Below are 19,771 nucleotides of genomic sequence, written 5' to 3'. Positions count from 1 at the left end.
TTGAGGCAAACGGCAGGAAGGATACAGGGTGGTAGTTAGTAAGGCACGTAGGGTCTTGGTTGTACTTGAGAACAGCTGTGACCACTGCATGTTTAAAGAAATAGAGGGCAGTGCCAGAGGTCAGGGAGGAACTGAAGATGTGAGTGAGAGTGAAGACTAAGGCCTAGTCCCCAGTGATCGCGACCATGCGTGCGTGGCGTGAACAAAGAGATGGCCCTCAATCAGAAGTCAACTGATCACTGCAGAAACAGTTGGACACGCTGTCAGGGGCTCCAACGCACACTCACGCGCACTGACTGCGGCCATAGCCTAAGAAAGGAGTAAGGGTTCTGATAAGGTGTGAGGGGATGGGATCGAGAGGGCATGTGGTAGAGGGAGAAGGGAAGATCAGCTTAGAATCGTCCAACTCTCTAACAGGAGAAAAGGAGTCAAGAGTGGAAGAAGGTTTAGGTAGAAGGAGAGAGGATGTAAGAATGAATCCTTACCTGCCCATTACCCTGCTTCTCACCATATTACACAGGTGCCATGAAGTCAGTTTAATGTGTAGCTTGATACCCAATCCGATCGCATTAACTATGTGGCACTTAAAGCATGGATTCCTGTAATATACAACTATGTACATTACAGTATGTGATGTGATCAGCTTTCATGCTAACAATAGGTGGGTGATGAAAGTAGTCTTCCATGTTCCATTCTCAATGTTTGTAACATTGTAAAGGGCAGGTTTCACCATTATTGCATTCAACTTTAGCTCCCTACATGTGTTTGACAAACTGAGATTATGGAAATATTATAGATTGTGATCAATACGTCCCTCAGTAGTAAAACAAAAAAATACCTTGAAACTGATGATTTAATTTCTGACAAGAGCACAATTTACTGATAACATCCTTTTTTTTCTAATCTGTTGAAACTCATTGCATTTTCATTTGTATTTTTGTGCTTTGATACAGACCATTAGTACCTGAAGAATGCAAGCGACCTGTGCTGCCCGCACAGCCTCTGGCCTCTGAGTGCTCCCGACACTGTAGGAACGGGCACTGCACTCCCACAGGAAAATGCTGTTGTAATCAAGGATGGGAAGGAGAGTTCTGCAGAATTGGTTAGTAATCCTTTCGTGACATTGGCCATGTCTGCAAAGACAAAACTGCCGCTGTGACAGGTTTTTTTTCTTCATTAATTTATCATCATTACCATCTAGCGGTAACTATTCCCAGATTCATGAAACTGGAGAGAAAATGGATTAGAGGGCTTTGGTAAAATGATTTAAAACTTGTGTAGGATGTAGGGCGCCTGGGAATATATTATCTCTGACGCCACTACCTCCATAGAGATAATTCTATTGTGGTGGGGCAATATAGGAAAGGAATGCCCTTTTCCTAAATAAGTTACATTATCTGTCTAGCTTGGATAATGTAAATGATGCTCCAGATATGTTCTGGTGTCTCCATTATTTTGATACATGTTTTATTTTGGTTTTTTTCATTACCCACCCTTGTTTCTACTTCAGGTTACCTAATAATAGTTTATAGCAGGATTTATGGGCATCAGCACTTTTTTGCCATCCTGCTTTGCAGATGATGTCCTATTTAAACAATTGTGTTATGTCGCATCATGTACCTGGCCTGACGTATAATGAACAGTATTATCCACTAACAAGTGGTTTTGCTTTCATCATTTTGACTCAAACAAGTCCCCATAGACATTATGTGCCAATTAGAAGGAGAGTTGATTGAATAAGAATGTTCAACCAAGTCACAATCTCTAACTAAGACACACTAATTGATTTAAGACTTTATAGGACAAATATTTGCTGTAAATATCAAGTTCCAATTTGACTGGCCTTTGTGACCTCAGAAAAGCAATTAGAATGATGAATTCTGCATATTGCAATCATTGTCCTCAATATGACTCCCATGCTTAAAAGGAGAATTGTGCTCAACAAGTATTTTCTGCTCCACCATCAAATGTTCACTGCATGCAGGAAAACAAGGTAGAGAATTGAGTTCCTGACATTCAGAGCATTTAGCTATAGTGTAGTTATGTTGTGTGCTTCTAATTATAGCTTCACAGTTTAAAAAACTAACATAATATACATTTTTTGTTTAACAGCTAAATGTGAGCCACCCTGTCGACATGGAGGTGTCTGCGTGAGGCCGAATAAATGCTTATGTAAAAAAGGCCACCTGGGCCCACAGTGCGAACAAGTGGATAGAAACATCCGGAGAGTGGCCAGGGCAGGTATTCTTGACCAGATCATTGACGTGACGTCCTATTTGCTGGATCTCACCAGCTACATTGTATAGTTATCTCGGACTGCTTGGATACTTCGTTCTAAATGGGCATTTATTTTTAAAACATGTAAATGAAAAAAAAAAAGGACTTTGTAATTCTGCTCTAAATCCCTGTGATTTAAAATATTTTATTAATTTAAATATATTGTCCATAAAAGTGAGTTTGTGTGTGTAATTTATGAATACATGAGTGTATATGTATGTGTGAAGATATAGACATATTCATTTATTAAACATTCTGATTTTTAAGCACTAGCTGCAGCAAAGTCATATGAACAAACATATACATTTGATTGTCTTTAAAATACCATTAAACATTTTTGATACTTAGATTAAAATATACCGCACGTGCAGTATTTCTTTTGTAACAGTAGCCACCATGTGGGAAGGACAGAAATTATCATAACAAATCCTATTTGCCTTGTTATGTAACTATCTCAGGTAATTACATTATTACCTCCTATCTTCATTTTCTTTCAAATCAATAAAAATTAACAATGGTTAACACAATAAATATCAACTTGTAAAAAAAGAGAAAAAAAACTGTTGCAATCATACAACTGTACTTCCCAATAAATCTGAAACTGAGTATATTACATTCTTTGAGCAAATGCTTTCCCTACCTCCTTTGTGTCTGGTCAATATTGGTAAACTAGTAAAATATGTAATTTTATACATATACATATACATTCATATATTTACACAATGAGAGGGCATAAGCAGCCAAGAGTACCCTGTACATATAAGCCTCTATTTAGCGGAAATTCAAATTGCACTTACTGCACAGCTAGAGTACAGGGTATGAAGCAGTTGAAAAATTGTGTAGCTACAGTAACATAGCCATATACATGTAAATGAAAAACCTCCAACGTGCTTGCCCATAAAATCCAGCAACAAAATTGGTGCACGGTTAGCTATCGCCACAGAATCACATATGCATGCAACAATAATCATACATGGTGATGGTAAACTGATATTAAATCATTTGCGAAAAATACGAAATTATAAGGAAACGTTTTGCAAAGTGGAAGCATTGGAGTTGCTAGTGAACATCTACATTCTTACCTTGACAGGTCTCAGAATCAGCAATCTGCCTTTTATTGTCTCTTTTTATTGATGTAGTAACATGGAATGTCAAAAGGATTACCTGTGGATGCTATAGGGATTTTGATAGCAATGTTAAACTACATGTAGCATGTTTGTCTGACCTATAAGGAAATGTTGAGGTGGTTTTATATCTTTTCTATAATTTTGGAAATGTTGAGGTATGTCTGTCGATATTGGGTCATTTGGATATTGCCTTAGGAGGTCTTCTTGGAGAATGTCAGTACTGAAATGGATGTCTGCATGTGCAAAAAATTGCCCGTGTTTCTCCTGAACATAATGGCCAGGAATTATCAAAGCGCAATTTGTGCTATCAAACCAGAGTCTCCCATTGACTATAAACGGTAGGTATCAAAAAGATTCTGCCACGAGAGTGCGGATCGCGCTTTGATCACTCCTGGCTAGTATCATCTAGACACAAAGCCTCTCTCTTAATCTAATCATTTTGCAGCAAAAAATAAACAAAAACTGTTCCAAGAGTTTCCACAGACCTGATTGTTTGTTTGACATTATAGGAAAGCTAAACAATGAGGGAAATCTATGGATCCCAAAGACGCTATACTGTTGTGCCTTCTATATTAATACAAACACTCATTTGTATTTTTATACACATACTATAAGCACATATTAATAAGAAGCAGCATTTTGTTGCCACAAAACTACTGTTAACTCGATCATCCCACTGTTACAAACATTAGGGCCTCTATTCTACAGTTTCTATCAAATCAAAGAAAAGGAAACACAATGAAAGAAATTGGAGTTTAAATCCCATGTGATAAATCTGGCACAGTTCAGCTAGGAGACTTTAGTAAATAAATCCCATTGACTGTATTTTTGTTTACAGAATGTTTTTTTACTGTTACTTGTACTTCCTGATTTAATATTCAATTAAGTCATTGTTTAATACTTTTCTGGTTTGAAAAGTGATCATTTTTTGGGTCCACTTTTGTGAATTTTCCAAGAATTATTTTTCAATCTTCCACTCCTTTTATTGTTGCAGCATTCTTCAGGTTTTTTGATAGGTATAATAATTATCTAATTAGCCCTTATAGAAAGCAGTATACTATCCTGCTAGTGTGGTACAGCATAGCATGATTCACTAATGGGAGGATTTACTAAACTCAGATTAGAGGTATGAGAAACAAAATGTGGTATAAGCGCTCAGGGACTGGATCATATGTGTATACAGTGGTGTGAAAAAGAAAGTACACCCTCGTTGAATTCTATGGTTTTGCATATCAGGACATAATAACAATCATCTGTTCATTAGCAGGTCTTAAAATTAGGTACATACAAACTCAGATGAACAAGAACACATGACATATTACACCGTGTCATGATTTATTTAACAAAAATAAAGCCAACATGGAGAAGCCATGTGTGAAAAACTAAGTACACCTTATGATTCAATAGCTTGTAGAACCACCTTTAGCATCAATAACTTGAAGTAATCGTTTTCTGTATGACTTTATCAGTCTCTCACATCGTTGTGGAGGTATTTTGGCCCACTCTTCTTTACAACGTTGCTTCAGTTCATTGAGGTTTGTGGGCATTTGTTTATGCACAGCCCTTTTAAGTTCCAGCCACAGCATTTCAATCGGGTTGAGGTCTGGACTTTGACTGGGCCATTGTAACACCTTGATTCTTTTCTTTTTCAGCCATTCTGTTGTAGATTTGCTGGTGTGCTTGGGATCATTGTCCTGTTGCATGACCCAATTTCGGCCAAGCTTTAGCTGTTGGACAGATGGCCTCACATTTGACTCTAGAATACTTTGGTATACAGAGGAGTTCATGGTCAACTCAATGACTGCAAGGTTCCCAGGTCCTGTGGCTGCAAAAACAAGCCCAAATCATCACCCCTCCACCACCGTGCTTGACAGTTGGTATGAGGTGTTTGTGCTGATGTGCTGTGTTTGGTTTTCGCCAAACATGGCGCTGTGCATTATGGCCAAACATCTCCACTTTGGTCTCGTCTGTCCAAAGGACATTGTTCCAGAAGTCTTGTGGTTTGTTCAGATGCAACTTTGCAAACCTAAGCCATGCTGCCATGTTTTTTTTTAGAGAGAAGAGGCTTTTCCTGGCAACCCTTCCAAACAAACCATACTTGTTCAGTCTTTTTCTAATTGTACTGTCATGAACTTTAACATTTAACATGCTAACTGAGGCCCGTAGAGTCTGAGATGTAACTCTTGGGGGGTTTTTTTGCAATTTCTCTGAGCATTGCACGGTCTGACATTGGGGTGAATTTGCTGGGATGTCCACTCCTGGGAAGATTGGCAACTGTCTTGAATGTTTTCCACTTTTGAATAATCTTTCTCACTGTAGATTGATGGACTTAAAATTGTTTGGAAATGGCCGTATAACCCTTCCCAGATTGATAGGCAGCAACAATTGCTTCTCTAAGATCATTGCTGATGTCTTTCCTCCTTGGCATTGTGTTAACACACACCTGAATGCTCCAGACCAGCAAACTGCTAAAACTTCGGCTTTTATAGAGGTGGTCACACTTGCTGATGATCAATTAATCAAGGGCATTTGATTAGCAGCACCTGTCTGCTACTTAGCATCTTAATTCCTATGGAAGCAGGAAGGGTGTACTTAGTTTTTCACACATAGCTTCTCCATTTTGGCTTTATTTTGTTAAATAAATCATGACACGGTGTAATGTCATGTGTTGTTGTTCATCTGAGGTTATATTTACCTCATTTTAAGACCTGCTAAGGAACAGATGATTGTTATTATGTCCTGATATGTTAAACCATAGAATTCAAAGAGGGTGTACTTTCTTTTTCACACAACTGTATATATACTATTCCAAAACACGCATGAACAGAGATACAGAGCATGAGACTAATAACAATTATTGTTGAGTGAGGAGTCTCAAATATTAAAGTCCATAATGCAAAACAATGTTTGCCGGAAAGCATGAGCTAGTGGCTGTAAAACCCACCCCTCAAGGCCTCATTGGAATAATCGCAGGACTCTAAAGATAATGATACATAATAAATGAAAGTACTCACTAACACATGTCTCTGTCCTGTGTCTCTTCAATGGGCGTGCAGCCAATGATGTAATCCAGATATAGCAACAACAAAAAACAGATAATGGTGCACAGCCAAAGAGAGTGGGTCAAGTGAAGAATAAAAAATTATTTTATTAGAATAAGCCTAAAAGACGGAGGTGTAGAAACCCTCCTACGTATTTCGTGCTAATGCGCATTTTAAGTGCGCATTCGCACGAAACGCGTAGGAGGGTTTCTACACATCCATTTTTTTATGCTTGTTCTTCACTTGACACACTCTTTGGCTCTGCGCCATTATCTGTTTTATTTGCTTCATCAGATTGGAGGTATCTGGGATATTTAACACTTTATCAAGCTGTCATATCCCTTATCAAAGATTAGTGAATCCCAGCATAAATAGTGTACTATAGTTTGTGGTTATATATAAAGTAATTAAACATATGTCAACTTACTAAACATTAAAGTATTATCCAGAGAGCTTGCTTAAAAAGACAATGGGGCCGATTCACTAAGCTACGTTAACTAGCGCTAAAATGTGTTATATCGCTCGGCCGCAAAAGGCTGAAGCCATAAGCGCTATTCACTAAGGCTGCTCGGCGCGTTTACGGCTGGCCTTAGCCAAAAGGGCCATAGTGCACGATCAACTATTAGAAACAAAGCAGCCTGTAAGAACTGCATGGAGACGCTGCGTCTCAATGCACGGTTCTTACAGGCGATCGTGCTGGCCAAATATGATTTTTAATAGTAGTATACATGAGCAGGGGGTCTTCTGAGCTGAACCGCATTGGTTTCAGGTCCGAGGACCCCCTATTCAGGAGATATAGGCCCCGTTATGGGGTGCCGGTATCCCCTGCAGAATTTCAATGTCCCGGTCACGTGACGTGGGAGCTTTAAAGTGCAGGGGATACCGGCACCCCATAATGGGGCCTGTAATTCCTGAAGTAGGGGGTCCTTGGACCTGAAACCAATGGGGTTCAGCTCAGGAGACCCCCTGCACATCTACACTAGTATTAAAAATCTAATAACAATAAATAATAATTCATTACCATTGCGGCTATCCGCTATGGTAATGAAGCTGCATTAATGTACATTTTAATAATAGTGTGTGGGAGCAGGGGGTCCCCTGCTACCATACAATATTAATAAAAATACATTAAAGCAGCTTCATTACCTTAGCGGCTATCCGCTAAGGCAATGAAGGGGTTAAGGCATAATAGCATGTTTATTGGGGACAATTGCCCCCAATAAACATAGCAATATACCACACACATCCCCCCGCCCCCTAACACATACACTACATTAATGTGCAAAATGTCTATTATCCACATATGGATAATAATGCTTTTGCCCATTAAAATATACATTAATACAATAAATACATGAAATACATTTTGTACTCGCCCTTGTCCGGCACCCACGATGAAGGCCAGCCGCATCTTCCTCCTCATCCATACACTGGGGTGCTGAAAAATATACAAAATAAGTACAAGTGCCAAACTAATGTCCCCTAACCCCTTAATGACCTTAGCAGTTATTAACCGCTACAGTCATCAAGGGGTTAAGCCACCCTGACCCGATACCCACTTATTTGTACAGTGGCTTCATTATATATATATATATATATATATACTGTATATGCATGATTAACCAATATACAAATAAATACTGTACATGGCCAAATACAAATCTCTCCCAATATCTAACATCACCAAGCTCTATCAATATCTAATAAATCAAAATACAAACACTCAATTTGACAATGTGTACACGATACAAATAATCTTTGCATCATATATACTATGTCAAACAATGCTCCAAATCAAAGACACTTATCCAAACAAGATACAGATACAATCATTAAAGAAAAACAAAGTATCAACACAATTAATTTACCATCAATTAATCCAATCACCAATCAATTACAATCCAATTCAATTACACACTTCAAATCCTAAAATCAAACCATTGTGTAAATTAATCTATGACAAAGTAACCATCAAACAACATCTATATGCCAAAAATAAGACAATAAAATATTCTATAGAAACCAGCCTTTAACTAAACATTTGCAAACCTTAAATGTACATTAGCAACACATTTTTACACAAAGCAGCAAATTACCATCCAAAAAAACATCCAAACAAGGCAAGCCAACACGTTTTTATTATACCTGTATGTATGTCCATCTATAGTTTACAGACATAAATACAGGTGCAATAAAAGAGCATTAAAAACAATTTAATCACATTAAAAATGAACATAGAATACAACCACTGATTTGTCCTGTACGTATGTATACCCATAGTGACAAACATACATTCAGGACAAATAAATGGACATAAAAAAAATGGACATCAGAGAAAAAAGTCCAAAAAACCTGTAAAATAAATTTAAAATACATTTTTTTTTTTTACTTACCATTAGATGAACCAGTCACAGCAATCAAGGGGAACCAGAACCACTGGAGCAGCTAATCCAACAACAGGAACCAGGTAACCATAAAATAAAAAATCCATTACAATCCACAAGTGTCTTTATCTTCTTTTTTCTATTTGTAATCCATCGTGGGGTCTTCTCCGTCTTCTTCTGGGGTCTTCTTTCTTCTTCCGGGGTCTTATCTTCATCCGCCACGCCCTGGTCTTCTTTCTTCATAGGAGGTCTTTCCTCCTCGGCGTCAAGCCTGAAAATGAGATGACATAGGCTTTTAAAGGCCTATGACGTCACATTTTCGTCATATGGTTCTCACGTCCCTGATTGGGCCGTGAAAACCATGTGTTTTGGCCGACAAAAAAGAAATGATGACGTCATTTAAAGGCAATGAAAGCACAGCCAATCAGATTTGGCTGTTCTTCAATTGCCTTTAAGATGACGTCATGAACTGAAAGATGGCCGGCCTCACATGGTACGGTAGCCAAACAGAGCGTGGGAAATACATCCCAACTCTGATTGGCTCAAGTACCATGTGACAGGCTTTCAAGAACGTCACATCCATTCTCCCCAAAGCCTCTGTCACATGGTCTGCTTGAGCCAATCAGAGTTGGGATGGAGTTCCCACGCTCTGATTGGCTACCGTACCATGTGAGGCCGGCCATCTTTTAGTTCATGACGTCATCTTAAAGGCAATTGAAGAACAGCCAAATCTGATTGGCTGTGCTTTCATTGCCTTTAAATGACGTCATCATTTCTTTTTTGTCGGCCAAAACACATGGTTTTCACGGCCCAATTAGGGCCGTGAGAACCATATGACGAAAATGTGACATCATAGGCCTTTAAAAGCCTATGTCATCTCATTTTCAGGCTTGACGCCGAGGAGGAAAGACCTCCTATGAAGAAAGAAGACCAGAGCGTGGCGGATGAAGATAAGAAGACCCCGGAAGAAGAAAGAAGACCCTAGAAGAAGACGGAGAAGACCGCACGATGGATTGCAAATAAAAAAAAGAAGATAAAGACACTTGTGGATTGTAATAGATTTTTTATTTTATGGTTACCTTTTTCCTGTTGTTGGATTAGCTGCTCCAGTGCTTCCGGTTCCCCTTGATTGCTGTGACTGGTTCATCTAATGGTAAGTAAAAAAAGAAAATGTATTTTAAATTTATTTTACAGGTTTTTTGGACTTTTTTCCCTGACGTCCATTTTTTTTTATGTCCATTTATTTGTCCTGAATGTATGTATGTCACTATGGTATACATACGTACAGGACAAATCAGTGGTTATATTGTATGTTCATTTTTAATGTGATTAAATTGTTTTTAATGCTCTTTTATTGCACCTGTATTTATGTCTGTAAACTATAGATGGACATACATACAGGTATAATAAAAATGTGTTGGCTTGCCTTGTTTTGATGTTTTTTTGGATGGTAATTTGCTGCTTTGTGTAAAAATGTGTTGCTAATGTACATTTAATGTTTGCAAATACTTAGCTAAAGGCTGGTTTCTATAGATTGTTTTATTGGCTTATTTTTGGCATATAGATGTTGTTTGATGGTTACTTTGTCATAGATTAATTTACACAATGGTTTGATTGTAGGATTTGAAGTGTGTAATTGAATTGGATTGTAATTGATTGGTGATTGGATTAATTGATGGTAAATTAATTGTGTTGATGCTTTGTTTTTCTTTAATGATTGTATCTGTATCTTGTTTGGATAAGTGTCTTTGATTTGGAGCATTGTTTGACATAGTATATATGATGCAAAGATTATTTGTATCGTGTACACATTGTCAAATTGAGTGTTTATATTTTGATTTATTAGATATTGATTGAGCTTGGTGCTGTTTGATATTTGGAAAGATTTGTATTTGGCTATGTACTGTATTTATTTGTATATTGGTTAATCATGCATATACAGTATTTATATATAAATTCTTATATATACAGTATATATATATATATATACACACATGATGAAGCCACTGTACAAATAAATGGGTGAAGGATGGGTATCGGGTCAGGGTGGCTTAACCCCTTAATGACTGTAGCGGTTAATAACCGCTAAGGTCATTAAGGGGTTAGGGGACATTAGTTTGGCACTTGTTCTTATTTTGTATATTTTTCAGCGCCCCAGTGTATGGATGAGGAGGAAGATGCGGCTGGCCTTCATCGTGGGTGCCGGACAAGGGTGAGTACAACATGTATTTAATGTATTTATTGTTTTAATGTATATTTAATGGGCAAAAGCATTATTATCCATATGTGGATAATAGTAATTTTGCACATTAATGTACTGTATGTGTTAGGGGACGGGGGTATTTTTTTACAGTTTTGTTTCATTTTTGGGGGCACACCATTGGTACCGCAGGTCCGCGGGGACCCCCGGACTCTCCCGGACGGCCGCGGACACCCCCAGACGCCTCCGGACGGCCGTGGACACCCCCGGGGACACCCCCGGACACCCCCGTAGGCCTGTTGTATGGATGGTGTGCCAGCAAAAAGGTAAACAATTAAATTTTTTCTAAGTCCAGCTTCTTTTGCACCTGCATTTTGCTGGCGCGTTTGTTTGTCGCGTTTTTTAAGGCCGATCACTTAGCGCTGCTTAGTGAATTGGTAGTACTGCAAAAATCAGCGCAATAGACTGATCGTGCGCATTTTGCGCCGAGGGCAAAAAAAATACCTTTATCGGGCTTAAAGGGTACTTTGCGCTCTTAAAGCCACTTAACAGAGCTTAGTGAATCGGCCCCAATGTACTTTATAAAGCAGAAATGTCCCACTTCCAGATATTGGTTATTGTTATTGAGTTATTTCTTTAAGAATTTAGAGGGCTTCAAGAAAAGTACTGCACTGTACTTACCACCAGGAGCCCTTCAGTTCAAGAGCTATAGACCTTACAATATACCTGCGCTTCTGGGAAATAAAAAATGACCATCAGCAACGTTATACCTGTAAGCCAATGGTTAAGGTAGTTGCTGTGATGGGCAGCATTACTCTTATTCATTTGCCATTTTTGCTTATGGCCATTTTTGTTTCCTAAAAATTCCAGTACAGTACACTGGAGAAAATATCTACTGAGAAGGTAGGTGGGACAAATGGTGGTAATACAATTATAGTCCAATCCAAGAAACTCCCAGGTTATGCCAGTTAAAAAAAAAAATTGGGGGGGAGGGATTTATAGTTTTAAAATATCTAGTCAAATTGCATCGGTGTTTTTGTCACCATAGATTACAAAGTGTTTGTGACAAAAGCGCAGACATCTGATAGGCAGACATATTTTATTGCAACCATTGCTTCATTTTACATATGTTTAAAATGCATTTCATCTTGGAAAATCTTTTCCAAGTACTATAAAAATGTACTTAATTGGATTAAGGGGGGGGTGAAATTAAGGTACATCTGTAGTGGATCTAATTTAGTTGCAGCATGTGTTCTTGTGCAAAGGTTAGGCATGGCAGTTTCAAGGGAGATGAATGTAAAATATTGCAGATAATTGTGTTTTAGAGCTGTAATAATTCCCACTGTACTGTTTATGTTATAGGATAAAGGGGTTCCTTAACCACTTGACTGCCAGCAAAGGTGTGATTTATTGCAAATTTGCAATGCATTGCTAATGCTCTACTTGTCACTGGGTTTGTCAATTAAATAAACAAATGATACTACAGTGTCATGAATGTCAAACACAGGTGGAGATCATAAATAAAAAAGAGATATATATAGTAGAAATCAAGTGTGTTGTTTTTCTTAAGCTTGGTAGGTATCTTGTTTTGCTTTAGTGAGGCAGTCCCATGTAGAGCCCAACTGAACTAATGGCAGTGGTGGGTTTAAAGAAGTGAAATGTAGGTTATTCATCGTGTGACACTGCTGTTCCCTATTAACCAGATGCTTTGAAGGAGTTTTGTGATCCTCGCCTAATCTCTTTCGTAATAAGATTGTTTAGTGATCGTAGAGGTAAATAGTTAAGTGAAACTGTTCTCCTCCTGCTCTCTCTTTGTAAAGTAATGTCAGGTATTGTGCCATTATTATCTCAACAGATAAGTGCAACAATAAGTCTCTGATAGGCAAGAACTTCAAAGGTCTCAAGGAAAAGAAAAACATATCCATTTTTCAAAGGATACATTTTACTTTTAAGTGATTGAATCCTAATGAAGAAGGCAATTAGACTGACCCCTCATTTTTTTTTTAAATGTATCTTTTTTTGCCTGCAACATGAAACTTCCTTTTAACGTTAAGTAGCTGGAGGCAAAAGCGACCCCAGAATGCTCCTTTTGTTTCAATTCTCCATCCGTATGTAAAATCTCACACTTTAAAAATAAGTGTTTAAATGAAATGACCATTATTTTTTTATAAACAGTCACCTTTTATTGTAGATTTGACAATGAATGATGTAATCCTGGACGAGCGGGACTGGTACTTTTCAATATTGTGACATCATGCATATTGCAGACTCAATTAAAACAGTTTCTGCTAAATGACTTAGGCTGCGGCCACAGTACCTGCGCTGCATGCGCGTCAGCGAGGCTGGCGGCGCGTGCAGCCAATTCCCCTGGTCTGCAGGGAGCTGCAGACCAAAAGACAGGGGGGCGTGACAGGGCCGCGGCGTCACCCGGCAGGTTCGCCGTCATTGGCTGAATCGCCGGGGGTCCTGGCTTAGCGCTCCGTCGCGAATCCTGATCACAATTCTCTTGCGAGCAGGTGTCACTGTCGGCAGAGCGCAGCACCCCCCCCTCGCAGCGGGCTCGGCCCCATTGTGCAGCGGCTATTGTCCCTGCAGCGTCCCCAACAGCGGGCGCTGCAGTAGCCAGCGGGGACCTGGCCTTAAGCAGCAATGTGGTGTAGTGATAATACAATTGCCGGAGATAAACAGAAGGATGCCAGAGCCTCATTTAGCATAACTACTTGCATAAAATACTTTGTAAATGCATGCTAATAAATAACAACTGTGTGGTCACAGCCCATGGGGAGGAATATATATCACATACAACATAGTTGTCTGCAGTTATTTGTCAAACACGTAATTATTCAAATTTTTTTGTATTTACTTCAGTGATTGTGTGTGGGATTGAAAGACGAATGCCCTGCTTTTCGCTAAATAAGTAATGTGAAAATGGAAATTAGTTTGGAAATCTGGGTTCAATTCTTAGTGAACAATAGGTAGCATTAAAAAAGTGCATGCATAATGTTGCACAATGTAGATTCAGTTGACAGCCTATTCAAAAAAGTATCAGAATGAAAAGAGCATGAAGACCAAATTGCCCTCTTACCCCAGAAAAGGGTAGTCCCTTTTAGTCACAGTTGCACTTCATTGGCTATGCAGTGTGACAAATCTCCCAATGAACCTAACAGCAGTCTGCATCTGTAGGTTAATAGCAACTCTTTGTGCCCCGTGCTTTCTATCTTTAGTCCTCTTACTAAATTCCCATACAGAGTTTTACCATTTGAAAAAAAAAAATGCCTTGACGTCTATTTTGTAAATTGACCTTTAGTGTCTAATCTTTTCTTATTCAACGTGGGTGACATTAACAAAATGTGAACTTCTTTTGAACAAGCCAGCTGTCTAATTCTGTGAAACAGAGCGGTTCCATTACACATTAAACTCCTACTAGGCGCAAGAAACACAAAAATAAAACTATCTTGGTAAATGTTAAAAATCCAACATTTAAAACAATTTAGCACGTTAAGTATCAAGTGTTTCTTTCAGTGAGGATATGAAATAGTAGATTTTTTTAGAAATGGTCAAGTTTCTGTTAGTCACTTGCAAATGACAGAGAACTAAGGTTTCCAGTCTTTAAGGGGCCTATCTACTAAGCAATGTAAGCAGCTTTTTGTGGCGCCAAAATTGGTGCACGTCCAACTCTATTTCAATTGTACTTGTGTGTACTAAGCTCAAATTTCTCCATCTGCGCCAGCTGCGTCATTTGCACAAAAAATGGGGTGCACTTGGCATACTGACCTTATTGTTACAGTATGTACAAAAACAATTATATTTCTGTACGCCACAAATTCAATTAAAAGTGAATCAAAATCATCCACCGAGTTTGACTTGGCATAAACCCTAAAATTACTGTTAATAGTGTTAGTACAGAATGAAATTACCATGTATCAACCCAAAAAATTTTTTGACACAGGATGGATTTTTCATTACATAGGCTAAAATGGTATCACTATCTCAGTATGGCTATTATAAATAATATTACACTAAGAATTGATACAGTATTTACTAACACTAGTTCTAAATATAAAATAACCATCATTCTATTTTAATTTAAATTGTATACATCGGGTATTCAACATGAGGGATAGGTCACAAATAATTTCAGCCAACTAATGATGCGACATGATGTATGTACAGTATGAAGTCTTCATACATGGGACACACATTTTTTTTAAGGTTTGCATTACTTCTCGGCACTGAAATTCCGGCACACAAACAAATGTTAAATATAATCTTAGGATCCAGAAAGAGGAGTACTTGTGCACTCCAGTGGTCTTAATTAAAAAAAAGGTATTTAAAAAAATGATCAACGTTTCGATCCGACCCTTGACAAAGGTCCACGGCTGGACTGGAACCTTGATCCATTTTTTTAATGAATGGATTATTTTTTTGATTAACACCACTAGAGTGCTGCTGCATTTTATTTTTGTTACATATGCCTCTGAGTGTGTAATTAATGAAAACTAATTGCATTTTCAAAGTGGCACGTTGATGTTAGGCGTCAGATAGTTTAGGTAGCTAAATGCAACACTGATCTTCAAAGAGTAATTATGGCAATGGTAGGGCATTAGGATGACGCAGATACCATGTTGATATGACATACTTAGAGTGGAGATATATCACAGGTAGGCTGCTGGAATGGCGTTTTTAAGTTTAAGCTATAGTTCTTCAATGTAGTATGCGGGCTCAGTCCCTCCCTTTCTCAATTACACACCACCTTATCTCTGGCAAATCAATTTATCACCCTGTGCCTTCAAAGAATAAAATATAGTACTTATAACTATAAAGTTGTGACATGCTGTGTAATTTGGCATGTTATTATTCCTTGCATATATATGTGCGTCATTAAGCTATTAGGAGACACTTACATTTTACAGGTCCGCTTTGTGCCCTGCTGCACATTTTCCTATGACACCACCTCCAGAACAGATCACTTAAGAATGATATTTACTTAATTGGTGTTTTGCAAAGACTAGACACTCAGGAGGTATTTTGCCTGTGACCACCCAGAATATTTACGTATCATCTTTTATTACAGTATATCAATTTAGTATATATTCAACATGTACTCCTTCAATAAACTGACACTGTGTTACATTTTAGTTGATAAACTAGAGAGCCAGAGTTGCACAAAATCGGATGCCTACATGGAAGTAAAGTCAATACAACAACTTACAGTATATTAACATGTGTACGTCTGAAAATATGCAAAAACGTACATGCAGTGTTCTAATCAATAAACATAAATAATGCTTAGAATTCTGAATGAACAAAGATCAAGTTGCATAAAATATATTGTGTATGTACATATATATATATATATATATATATATCTTAATTCATATAATACTTTTCTCCCAATGGAACTGAAAGCATTTCACAATTACAATCTAGTGTGGTAAGAAGCATTGTACAGATACAGTCCCTGCCCAGATAAGTTTACAAATTTGTGTTTTTGGTGTCTGAGGCACAGGGAGATAAAGTGACTTGCCCAATGTCACAAGGTGCTGACACCAAGATATGAACTAGGTTCCTCTAGCTACAAGCTCAGGATTATTATCAGTCAGTGTCTTTACTCACTGAGCCACAGTTATTTTGAAGCAAAAGAAATCAAAGCTACTGTATTCAGGACTTGGTTCTTCAAAAATGGAAAACCTGGGGATATTATATTATAATACCGTACTTTATGTCTTTGGGAGCAAAAAAAGGGAAGGTAAAGACCATTTTAACGTGTTGCCTATTGTAGGAGGTAATATAGCAGCGCTTACAATGTTCATGGGAAAATGGATAAATTACAAATCAGGTTCAAATCCAACAGTATTTCTCCAAAACATAACATCAGCTAGAGCAGGGATTCTCAACTACAGTCCTCAAGACCCCCAACAAGTTAGGTTTTCAGGATATCCCTGCTTCAGCACAGGTGGTGCAGTCTTTGACTGAACCACTGATTGAGCCACCTGTGTTGAAACAGGCTTTTCGACTGAGCCACTAATTGAGCCACCTGTGCTAAAGCAGGGATATCCTAAAAACCCGACCTGTTGGGTGGGGGCCTTAGAACTCAAGTGAGAAGCCCTGTGCGAGAGAATGTCTCATACGATCATAATATATATATATGATCGGGAAAACAAGAGAAATAATAACAGTGTTTATTTTCTTTGAAGGGTTGTCATCTAATCTGAGACACTTTGGTGTTTATTTATGAAAGCAAATAAATATGCTTTTGGAGCACGTTCCTTTTTAATTTTTGCTTTCCTGCAGAGTTTAGGGGAAAGAAGCATGTTAATAAAGTTTCTCACATTTGACACAGATGATTAGCCAGGTCCCCCTCAGCCATTCGATGCTAATGAGAAAATGATGGACAGGCGCAGAATTGAATACATTACTTTACAATGTGTGTGTGGCCTAATTCTTTCCCAAATCTTCCTATTGACACTCCCAAAACAACAAGCTGGTGCAGGTGAGGTCAAATATGGACACATTTTCATGATAGATGACAAGAGATGCAAGACAACAAAATGCTTTTGTGAGCATTATTTTAACCCCAGAATTGATAAGGGTCAAATTAACAATGAAATATGTAATCAGAATCACAAAGAGAAGGTACTGTACAGGCCACTTGAAAATATGTGGTGACTGAGGTGTTAAAAAGAGAGCACCTGTTTATCTTACTACTGTACAGTATATGTAGCAAGATCACAAAAGGCAGGATACGTACAAAACAAGCAGATCCTTCCTTTATGGGTAGGATCCAGTTTTCTTGAGATTTTTCTTGATTTCATTAAATCCTGAAATTCAATCAATCACATGCATGTTGTTGTATTATATGATGAGCCATAAAGTACAGTGGTTTGAGTGGGATTAAGAAAAGAGGCTGGATTCCAAATCACAATCACCAGCCACTAAGCTTGGTTTATTGCAAACTGAATTTCCATTAAATAAACACTTACATGTATAGGAAAACGTTATTTCCACGTTTGCACTTCAAGTGCAGTAGTTCGATACTTTTCAGTGTCATTCATACATTTTTTAGAAGTATTTTTAATTAAATACATATTGTTAGGCACATACTGATTTGATATATGATTTGTATTAATCTGTATCCTAAGTCTCATAATCATGTAACTAGATTTTGACACAGGTAGACATTTACTGTGAGAAATAAGGGGGGCGCTAACTAGTAATAATAATTTTTAAAATAATTTAAAATGTGCTATTCTAAATTAATAAGTATCCTTATATAAATATCTTCACCTATCCATTGACTGTTGCTGTATAGTTAAAGTGCTACATTGAAATATTCAAAGTGCAGTGCATAAATATACATATAAAGGTGTACAGAATAAAAATACTTGTGCACATTTCATGTGTAATATTGTGCAAATTAATATCTTATACAAAAGACACCTGTACAACGAACATAAGCCTTTCCATAGCATGGTTTCATTTACTGCACTTTATCATATACACTTACCTTTTGTATAAGATATTAATTTGCACAATATTACACATGAAATTTGCACAAGTATTTTTATTCTGTACACCTTCATATGTATATTTATGCACTGCACTTTGAATATTTCAATGTAGCACTTTAACTACACAGCACCAGTCAAGGGATAGGTGAAGATATTTATATAAGGACACTAGTTTATTTAGAATAGCACATTTTAAATTATTTTTTACATTATTATTACTAGTTAGCGCTACCCTTATTTCTTACGAGTACTGTATCAGAACCTAGAGGTTGATGGTTTTCTTAGGGTTAGCGCTCTCTCTCTCTCTCTCTCTCTCTCTCTCTCTCTCTCTCTCTCTCTCTCTCTCTCTCTCTCTCTCTCTCTCTCTCTCTCTCTCTCTCTCTCTCTCTCTCTCTCTCTCTCTCTCTCTCTCTCTCTCTCTCTCTCTCTCTCTCTCTCTCTCTCTCTCTCTCTCTCTCTCTCTCTCTCTCTCTCTCTCTCTCTCTCTCTCTCTCTCTCTCTCTCTCTCTATATATATATATATATATATATATATATATATATATATGTATGGTTAGTTAGTAGTGCCAGGTTTTAGTCTCATATACAGGTAGACATTAACAGAATTGTATTCATTTGCTAATTTCTCTTTGAAATCTGTGCTGGATTTTTCCCCTGGTGATGCTATATACCTAAACAGTGTGTCATAGGCCATACAAAATAGGTGAAACATGAGGTATAAGTCCCAAATCATTTCAACCAAGTAATGACCCCCCTCTAAGCAGAAGTTACCTTTTGGATAAAGTGATTTTCTTTTTATTCTTCTACCGGCATCCTTGATAAATGTTCGTTTTCTTTTAGGACCTGAATTTATACAAAGTAAAATAGTTTTGAATTCAATTTGCCAACCATTCTTATGGCATGTGAAGTCATAGGTAGGTGTATCTAGAGAGATACACAGAAGAGTCCCTTTTAAGGCTCACCGCACTGCGGTGCTCCTTAAAAGGGACTCTTCTGTGTATCTCTCTAGATACACCTACCTATAAATTCAACGACCCACTCCCTAGGCAGCACGCCTCCACCACCAAGGGGTTTCAGAGCGAGGTTCCTCTCCATAGCTATCGGCATGTGAAGTCAGTATCTATTTTACATATAGAAATAGCAAAACTCAATAATGGGGAATAAATGTACAACACACATAAGTAGAACTTAATAATGGGGAATACATGTATTATTAACTTGTTTAGCAAGC

The 19,771-nt window shown here is 37.8% G+C and overlaps 1 protein-coding gene across 4 annotated transcripts in view; it reads left to right on the top strand.

Annotated features, from left to right (window-relative positions):
* The window catches only part of HHIP (hedgehog interacting protein), a 133,627-nt gene that overhangs the window by 110,969 nt on the left and 2,887 nt on the right, over positions 1 to 19,771 (top strand). For 3 of the 4 annotated variants that reach the window (XM_075614319.1, XM_075614327.1, XM_075614310.1), the window contains exons 12-13: positions 954 to 1,102; positions 2,113 to 2,887. In XM_075614319.1, coding sequence (XP_075470434.1) covers positions 954 to 1,102; positions 2,113 to 2,306 — 343 coding nt within the window. In that variant the 3' untranslated portion in view covers positions 2,307 to 2,887. Of the gene's footprint in view, positions 1 to 953; positions 1,103 to 2,112; positions 2,888 to 19,771 lie in introns of those variants that run through there. The other variant, XM_075614335.1, reaches the window with a different exon arrangement.

The sequence above is a fragment of the Ascaphus truei genome, chromosome 1, assembly GCF_040206685.1.
Source record: "Ascaphus truei isolate aAscTru1 chromosome 1, aAscTru1.hap1, whole genome shotgun sequence".
NCBI lineage: Eukaryota > Metazoa > Chordata > Amphibia > Anura > Ascaphidae > Ascaphus > Ascaphus truei.
This window is presented reverse-complemented; position numbering and strand designations above follow the sequence as displayed.